Source organism: Lactuca sativa, chromosome 7 (assembly GCF_002870075.4).
Source record: "Lactuca sativa cultivar Salinas chromosome 7, Lsat_Salinas_v11, whole genome shotgun sequence".
NCBI classification, from domain to species: Eukaryota; Viridiplantae; Streptophyta; class Magnoliopsida; order Asterales; family Asteraceae; genus Lactuca; species Lactuca sativa.
Genome location: NC_056629.2, coordinates 193,002,263 through 193,011,587, shown reverse-complemented (window position 1 = coordinate 193,011,587; position 9,325 = coordinate 193,002,263). Strand labels below are relative to the sequence as shown.

The window sequence follows — 9,325 nt, the reverse complement described above, 5'->3', positions numbered from 1 at the left end:
ATCCAACAAGAAAATAGTGTTATACATGTGGTCACGTAGGACATATGATAAACAATTGTTCGGGATGTCCTCCCCGGAACGGATCACGGCACACGAGAAATACTAGGGACAATGAATAACATAGGGGCTTCTAGGAGCGGTTCACATAAGGAAAGTGTATATCCTACATTTCATTTAAACAACCCTTATATTTAATGTCTAATATAATTGATTTTATCTTAGTGTTTTTTAAATACTACATATTATGCTCTAAAGTAGGCTTCATGTAAAAAAAATGCCAAAAGAGCACATAGAGTGCCATTTTAACACTACTACAAACTATTCGTTTTAATTCCGATTAACATTTTTTTTTTCTAAAATGCATTATTTGTAACTAGTTCTTTTGGTTGACATATCACACTCTTTTGGTTGACATATCGCACTCGCCAATTGGATATCGGGAATGTAAACTTATTAAGCTCAAAAGTAGGCTTCATGTTAAAAAAAATTTCCTCCAAAAAACGCATAATTAAACTATCATTTTGACACTAAACCATTCTGGTAGATAAGTTTTGAAACAGAGATAATAGATAGTCGTACATTAGAAAGAGCTAACGAAAAGAAAAAGAACAAGACTTGAAGTTAAAGCTATGTATGTTCTTTCTATCGAGCAACTACCTCTGTAACAGTTAAATCGTTGGTTGAACTCGTTGGGTAACTGCTTGAAGAAATATCAGCACCATGTAAGATCCTTTCTACGAAAAAACCTGGCTGCTTCGGTTTCTGCAGTATACCCTCGTTGCCCAACATTAAAACAGCAGATGACATGTTTGGCCTGTCATTTGGGCTTTGTTGAACACATAACAACCCCACTATAATTGATCGTATAACTTCCGACGAATTGCTTGATTGGCTTAAAGTTGTATCAATGAGTTCCGCTGACCTGCCTTCGTTATGCATTCTCCATGCCTGAATAAAATTAATATAAAAAAAATTTGAGGATATATTTTTATAAATCAAAGGAGTAATTTGTGGCAGATAAGCTTACATGTCCAAGGAGGTTATTGTCATGTTCAGAATGCATGAATCCCCTGTTTCTCTTCCCACTCAATATCTCCAGCACTATAACACCAAAGCTAAATACATCGGATTTGAATGAGAAAACACCATCTAATGCATACTCCGGGGACATGTAACCACTGCACCCAATAAAATAAATGAACTTAAGAGAAGTTGAATATATATACTGTTGGATTATCAAGCTTACTATGTGCCAATAACTCTCTGTGTGTTTGCTTGAGACTCGTTTCCTCCAAAGCTTCTAGCCATCCCAAAGTCTGATATCTTAGGGTTCATGTCTTTGTCAAGTAAAACATTGCTAGCTTTAAGATCTCTATGGATGATTCGTAATCGTGAATCTTGATGCAGATAAAGAAGTCCTCGAGCAATTCCTTTGATAATGTTAAAATACGTTGTCCAATCAAGTTGGCTGCTTCGTTTCTTATCTGGCAACATGAAGATGTAGTCATATTCAGTTCCTAAGAATGCTTCGTTCGTAAACATTAAATTAATAGACGTTTAAGTGATTCTGACCAAATAAACACAAGTCTAAGCTTCTGTTTGGCATGTACTCATAGATCAACAACTTTTCATCTCCCTGTATGCTACATCCGAGGAGTCTAACAAGATTTCGGTGCTGAAGTTTTGAAATGCAAATGACTTCATTCTTAAACTCATCAAGTCCTTGGCTTGATGTTGTAGACTCTCCGGTCTTTCTAACACACACTAGAGATATATTGGCCATGTGAAAAACAATATAAACAGCGAAGATGAATTGCTTCAATGTCTCTTTCTCAGTACACAACTTTGAGTGTTATTATTACCTTATAAACTGATCCAAATCCACCTTCTCCAATTTTATTTTCTGGGGAAAACCTAGCAGTAGCTCTAGCTAATGTAGAAAAGCTAAACAATGGTAGCTCCATTGCATCTCTCTGGCTTCGACCAACATCCAAGAATTCTCCTGAACCTGCTTCAAGAATTCATATATATTACTCTTCTTTCTATTAGGTTACAACCAATTTACAGTTAAAATCGTGAATTTTTTCTTACCTTCCCACAGTTGTTGATCATCGCTTTTTCTACATGCGTAATGGAACCATGTAGAGCTCACGCCTATCAGAAGAACCCCCAGAAAAACTACCGGTAAGATGATCTTGAGGTTTGCTCTCTCCTTCTTCTCGTGTACTGATTGAGTGGCAATAATAATCATGAAATAAGTAATTTTAAATGTTGAGATATAACATGCATTTGAGAACCTATTCAAATTAAGTTTGTATACAGATATGAATACCCAATTCTGAGTAAGCCATTCTTACAAAAATATCCTGCCCGTTATTGCTCTGAGAGAAGACTCTTATGTCCATAAGATCATTGAACCAAAGCAAGCAGCCACTTCCTTCACCTCTGATGTCTGTATCTGAATAAGCCATACAACTACAATTCTTGATGCATTTTTCTTCACATTCTTTCCTGTTCATCCTCATGTTATACCATAAAGTCCTTGTGTCGGGCAATTTCACATGAGAATACTTGATAAACCCATCTGTTCTGCAGTCCAATGGTGTTCGCCTCACACAACCACCCGACCAATCTGATATCTCCCATGCCTTTTGGTTTCTGGGCACAAATCTTGTCTCATCTAAACAACCACATCTTTGGGAGGTCGAAACGCTGCAGGTTCCATAAGCGTAACAAATGTTGTATCCATCACAGAAATCTCTTTGTAACTGAAAGAAAAGCTGCCATTTTTTACCATCAGCCATCCCGACCCAACATTCTAGCTGGCCAGATGAACTCAATACGAGCCTTGAGACTACAGAACTATTGCGAAGAAGATAACTGTAAACCACCTCCGTTCCATTAATAACCATGTCTGCATTAATGATGTTCCGGTTGATCCAGAACCCCCACTAAACCATATTCCATTCCATGGTCCAATCCGGAACTTGATTGATGTACCTAGTTTTAGTAGGTCCTGAGGAAAGCCGTTTGTGTCAGTGCTCCATGTGAATTCACCAGGAGCTGGATCTTGACTATTCTCCCATGAAGATAGCTGCCATTCCTTACCAGTCAAGAAACTTCTCCCTAACTTCATTCCAGGTAGAAGTGTATCAGTTGCATAATCAAAACTCTGCCAGAGAATCTTCTCCTCGATTCTTTCTTTAACAATTAGATTTCCGGTGTCGTCAAGCTGTGCTATCGCGTTGACTGATTACGTTGTATTGGATGACCATACCACAACATTAGTGTCGTTAATGAGGACATGATTTCCTGGAGAGATGATCTTCAGTATGCCGGATGATGCACCAGGGAGTGGGAAGTCTCTGTTGGCGACCCAAACCACTGTTTGATCCGAGATTTTCTTGTACCAAATACCAACGTATTTGTTCTCAGAGCTTCCTGGCCTGAAAAACCCAAGTTCAAAAATTCCGGCGGGTGAGACCAACGTGTCTGGTTCTGTCAAGAACCTTGAATCTGAAATCAAGTCAATTTCAGCTGTGTAGATTTTCTGAATGTGGAGTGAAACAAGTAAAAGAACAAGTATAGTTACTTTCTCCATTAAAATTCTCACGTTCGAACTCTTCATTATTCTCTGTGTTACGTTTCATTGCTAATTCTATATTTGTGAGTTTTAAATCAGGACTTTAGTGGATGAAAGTCTGATCCATTAGTTAAATAAATATTATAAACAAAAGGATATTACTGGTTCAAAAGTTTGACGGATTCTTAAACCACATGCTTTTTGACAACAGCTTGGTACTGTTGGTTGGAGGACAAACTCTTTTCACAACTACGATCCATAGCCATGTCATTTACTCTTTTCTACATTTTTTTTAATTTAACTTTAAAACCAATATGTTAAACATTAAATTTTTTATAAAATTATAAAAGCAATTTATAATTTCTAATTCTCCACATCTAGAGTACGTATATGAAATTTTCAAAAATACTTTTTTATTAATGTGGGTTTTTGATAAACCGTAAAAATATTTTTTTCCAAAGACTGAAACTAGTACCTACTAATCTACCCCTAAATCTATAGATTTTTCTTAAAAAGACTTAATCCCTCAACATTTTGTCTCCTTATACCTCTAGTGGAAAGGCTCTTTGGTTAAATGATAAGAATTATTAAGATTGGATGTTAGTAATTGGTTGTAAAGATAGAAGTGGACTTATTGAAAATAATTGATAACCAAACAAACCGACTGACCGCATCTCACGTAGAGTGGGTCGGAATAATCATATTTTAGTGATATGACATTAACCCTATACTATAAATAAATAATAATCATATTTCAGGGGTATAACTTTTAATATTCTGGTATATATCTGAATAGTGTTGGTGATTTGTTATCACCAATGTTATTTAAGTGTAATGGAATTACTTTGTTAACTAAAAATGATCTTGATAAATATTAAACAAGTAAGGAAGGTGTGGAGTACACACTTGTTTAAGTTTGATCAAGTATCAAAGTATACTGTCATTTAAGGGCGAAGCCCCTGAAAACGGGGGTCCGGGGGCAGCGCCCCTGGGAGCGGGGTCCAAGGGGCAGAGCCCCTGGCTTTGCATTAATCCTTATACCAAACCTGGTTTTGACTTTGCATTAATCCTTATACCAAACCCAGATTTATAACAGTTTTGATTGTTGAGAAAAACTGTTATATGACAGTTTTGACCGTTTTTCAGACAATGAATGTTTATAACCAATTTTTAGTCAGTTTTCTGGTACTCACGAAATTACACCATCTCATTCTCTCTTTCATTTTCTTTGATTTTATCTGAGTCTTATCCAATTGAGGATTTGGGAGTACCACCCAAAGACTTCGATTTGAAAGTGATTATCACAATTCTCAGATTTCCAAGTGCCACTAAACCATATTTCTAACAAATAGGATGAGCAATATTACCAAAATTCCCGACCCCAACCGACACCATTTATGTTAATATGGGATGATACTTGGTATTCTAAAATCACGAAATTCGGGATTACGTTGATACAGTGCTAGTACCGAAAATCGGTATCATACCTGATAGTATCTGTATCGATAACATTAATTAGGTTCGGTACTTGGTGTAGTTTTTTCACCTATTTTGATACTTGATATTAAGATTTTTGGGTTGATACCAGTTACATCGCATGATCATATCTATAGCCAGATATTTTTTAAGGTAATACACACATTACAATTAACATTAAACGTCGGATAAGGATACATACATTGAAAAATAGAAATATCTTCTCTTTTCTCTCTTCTATCGAGAATGATCACAGAATTCAGAAAAAAAGGTTATTGTCATAAAAACCTACAAACTCTTACTTTCGGTTTTAAATAGTCCCTAAACTATTGTTTGTGCATTCTAAGCCATTGAAGTACTAAATGACATATTAAGTAAGACATTGGTACATGTTAGAAGGCAATCATGTTGTAACATCTCCTATTTTTCAGAACCGAAAAAAAAACTCTATACACTTTCATTACCGTAATATTTTTATTTGCTGAAAATCCCAGTAGAATAAAACATTTTTCAGAAACTGTCTTTTTTTATTAAAATATTTCTTGAATAAAGATGTTTCAAAATACAAAAAATCTAAGGATGTCATAATCAGTACATACCATTATCACAACGTAAAGACCTAACAAGTAGTTTTGTAGGTATCTTAATTACGGATTATTATTATAGTTAGATTGTGGGATTGGAAGCCCTATATGGGTCAGGTTTTCAAGGTTTAGTAATTATAGATTATTATCATAGTTCGATTATTACCCGTGATGCATATAGTTTGAGTGTATCATGTTTGGCAAAACCTAGTGAGACACATCTGGTTTTCAATCCCACAATCTTATTATGACAATAATCCATAATTAATAAACCTACAAAACCACTTGTTAACAACAATATATCACTTAACATAGATATCGATAAGACAATGCACCCATCCCATCGTTTCTCACATATTGATTCTACAACATTGATCCTTAAGGTCTAATCTGATGGACTATTGTAAGCAACGAGTAGAATTTTCTACTTCGGGGATTCCTAGGCAGTAGAAGTCAATAAAGGCAACTATAAAGGGATAGAGTATAAACACTTATCGAAATGGACACTCGTTATGTTATAAAATATGTGTATAGGTTATAAATCTACATTAACAATGTAATTCATGAGACTTTCAAGATCAGTCAGGTGTGCCATCTTACTCTAGCAGATAACCAAACATACCTAAATGGTTGCCTGATCAAGACCCACCATTTTTGGCTGTCAAAAAAGAGGAAGAATACTAGTGTAGTACTTTGGTACTGAAAGACCCCAACTTTCATGTAACACCGTAAAAATTTGAACACTTTTTCACTTTTGAAAAACCATAAAATATCATTTGTAATCATAAGTAAAAACATTGTGTCAACATTGTATCAGTACAAAACCCAAGATCAAAATACATAAACTCCGGTGTGCGTGTGTACGAATCATGTCGGCGCCTTCCCGCGATCATCACTGGTACGTGAAACACATAACACATAACACTGTAAGCATAAATGCTTAGTGAGTTCCCCAAAATATCACTCTAACACATAATAGCCACTCGAGGCTGTAACTCTGTTGACCCTCAGGTCAATGTGTCTCAGCGGGGCCCTCCAGCCCCAACTCTCTATGGGCCCTCTGGCCCTAACTCTGTGGACCCGAAGGTCCTAACTCTGTAACTCTGAATCATGCATATCACATATCACAATAAATCACAACACATAAATAACATGCAATTACACTGGCATAGAACTCTAAAATACTCTATCACATAACTCTGTTACCACACTAGGTAAAGTATAGTGAGAAGACTCACCTCGGGTATCTCGGTAAATCTCTGACTCGGTAAACGTTGGTCTAGCCTCCGCCTAATCATATAAAATCAATACCCTAATTATTATAACACTCAAGGCTAGACTGTGTCCTCGTATGACGCTCTCAGAAGGGTAAAAGACCATTTACCCCTCTCATAACTCAAAAGGCCCCACAATAGACCATACCCTAAAAGTCAACCCAAAGTCAACTTTTCGGGTTACACTGCGCGTACCAGATGTGTACGCTGAGCGTACCCGGCTGCATCTCAGAAACGGGGAACACCACCCAGTATGCGGCGCGTATTGGGATTACGCCCGACGTACTCCCCAGCTTCAGCCCTTTAGGTCTTGAGGTCTTAAACAGTTAAGACTCACGTCCAATTTCTAGATCTGACCACATCTAAGCCTCGTAATCCATAAAGTTGATGACTTTATGCCTTTGCATGGCTGAACAAGCCACCAACTCTCATAATATTCCGTCCTTTAACTCTAGAAGGCTTATTACTCAATCATGACCTCAAGCTAACACTAAAGATGGAAACTTTATGTCTCTAAATCACTAATAGCACCGAAAGGGGACAGATCTCGGACCATGGAGCACTTTATAGTCATAAAGTCTCCACCTTTGGGGTTTTTAGCCCTAGAAATGGCACATGTAACAACTATCAAAAGAAGAGGAAAGTTTTCAACTTTATACCTCTAAGTGTAGCCCCTTGCTCTGTAGATCTCAGATCCAAAATGGCACCTCAAGCTTTAGCTTCCAAGAACTCCTTTCCTTCTTCTTCACTAAGTCACCAAAGCACAATTAGCTCCAATAACACTCACACACACTAAGGACGGTGGGAAGCTCTCTTTTAGGGTTTCACTCACTGATATGGAGGCTGAGAAATGAGCCTTAGCACCCTTTAAATAGTGCACAAGATGGATTAGGGTTTTGCACCTGGGCCGGGTACGCCCGACGTAACTCTGGGTACGCCCAGCGTACCTTGGCGACTCCGCGTCCAAACTAAGCACACGAGTACGCGCAGCGTACCCCTTTGGTACGCCCAGCGTACTCACTTGCTAAGTTTTCTCCACACAAGGGCTAATCATGACTAATTGACAAAGAATAAGGGTAAAAGAAACGCACCTGAATCTCGGGTTGTTACAATTCTCCCCCACTAGAACTAGACTTCGCCCCCGAAGTCTCATTCCTCGAACAACTCTGGATGCTGCCCTCGCATCTCCGACTCTGACTCCCAAGTCATCTCGGACCCCTTCCGATGTTGCCACTGAACCAAAACCAGGGGCACTTCCTTGTTCCTCAAAACCTTGATCTTCCGATCCCTGATCACCACCGGTGTTTTAGCATAATTCAGGCTCGCATCCACCTGAATATCCTCCAATGGCACCACTGCCGACTCATCGGCTATACACTTTCGCAACTGCGACACGTGAAAGGTGTCATGAATCTGACCCAACTCTGCAGGTAGCTCCAAGCGATACGCTACCCTGCCCACCCTTGCAATCACTCTAAACGGCCCAATATACCGGGGTCCCAGCTTGCCCCTCTTCCTGAATCGGATCACTTCTTTCCAAGGAGATACCTTCAGGAACACCAAATCACCAACTTGAAATTCGAGCTCAGATCGTCGCCTATCAGCATAACTCTTCTAGCGACTTTGAGCGGTCAACAACCTCTGCTTGACCTGCTGGATCTGCTCTGACATCTGAAGCACTATCTCCGTACTACCCATCACACGCTGCCCCACTTCTCCCAAACAAATGGGGGTCCGACACATTCTCCCATACAACAGCTCAAAGGGTGGCATACCAATGCTCAAATGATGGCTGCTGTTGTAGGAAAAATCCTCCAAGGGTAAGTACATGTCCCAACTCCCGCCGAAGTCCAACACACATGCCCGGAGCATATCCTCGAGCGTCTGAATCGTCCGCTCGCTCTGTCCGTCAGTCTGGGGGTGGTACGCGGTACTGAAATGCAGTCTAGTACCTAATTCCTCATGGAATTTCTTCCACAATCTAGAGGTGAAACGCACATCTCGGTCTGAGACAATCGAGATCGACACTCCATGCCGTGATACCACTTCCCTCACATACATCTCTGCCAACCTCTCTGCGGAAGAGCTCTCGCTAATAGCGAGGAAATGAGCGCACTTCGTCAACCGGTCTATAATCACCCAAATTGCATCGACTCGCCTCGCGGTCCTTGGCAATTTGGTGATAAAGTCCATGGCAATCTGTTCCCACTTCCACTCGGGAATCTCTAACGGCTGCAACTTGCCGTGTGGTCTCTGGTGCTCGGCCTTAATCCTGCGACCGTTTAGGCACCTCTCCACAAACCATGCAACGTCCCTCTTCATACAGGGCCACCAATACTCCCTTTTCAGGTCCAAATACATCTTAGTGGCCCCGGGATGGATCGAGAACTTCGATCGATGAGCCTCTT

General features: G+C 39.3%; 1 protein-coding gene across 2 annotated transcripts; it reads right to left on the bottom strand.

The window, feature by feature from the left end:
* Window positions 1-482: 482 nt before the first annotated feature.
* LOC122194462 (G-type lectin S-receptor-like serine/threonine-protein kinase SD1-1) lies at window positions 483-3,671 on the bottom strand. Of its 2 annotated transcripts, XM_052765419.1 has the most exons (5): window positions 2,333-3,671; window positions 2,092-2,226; window positions 1,863-2,008; window positions 1,573-1,764; window positions 1,170-1,484 (listed from the first exon to the last, which is right to left on the bottom strand). In XM_052765419.1, the coding sequence occupies exons 1-4, from the start codon at window positions 2,910-2,912 to the stop codon at window positions 1,618-1,620; spliced, it is 1,008 nt and encodes a 335-aa protein (XP_052621379.1). In that variant the 5' UTR covers window positions 2,913-3,671; the 3' UTR covers window positions 1,170-1,484; window positions 1,573-1,617. The 2 variants fall into 2 exon arrangements, with proteins under 2 accessions (XP_052621380.1, XP_052621379.1); XM_052765420.1 differs by lacking the exons at window positions 1,863-2,008; window positions 2,092-2,226; window positions 2,333-3,671 and adding an exon at window positions 483-948 and having other exon boundaries at window positions 1,028-1,178; window positions 1,247-1,484; window positions 1,573-1,850.
* Window positions 3,672-9,325: the final 5,654 nt, after the last annotated feature.

Bases quoted from the DNA above. Each gene is read 5' to 3' on its own strand.
- LOC122194462 (XM_052765419.1), bottom strand. From the start codon at position 2,912: ATGGTTATTAATGGAACGGAGGTGGTTTACAGTTATCTTCTTCGCAAT. The intron at 2,227-2,332 runs GTATTCATATCT...CCACTCAATCAG, and splicing joins AATGGCTTACTCAGAATTGG to TACACGAGAAGAAGGAGAGA. The intron at 1,765-1,862 runs GTAATAATAACA...ATATATCTCTAG, and splicing joins GATTTGGATCAGTTTATAAG to TGTGTGTTAGAAAGACCGGA.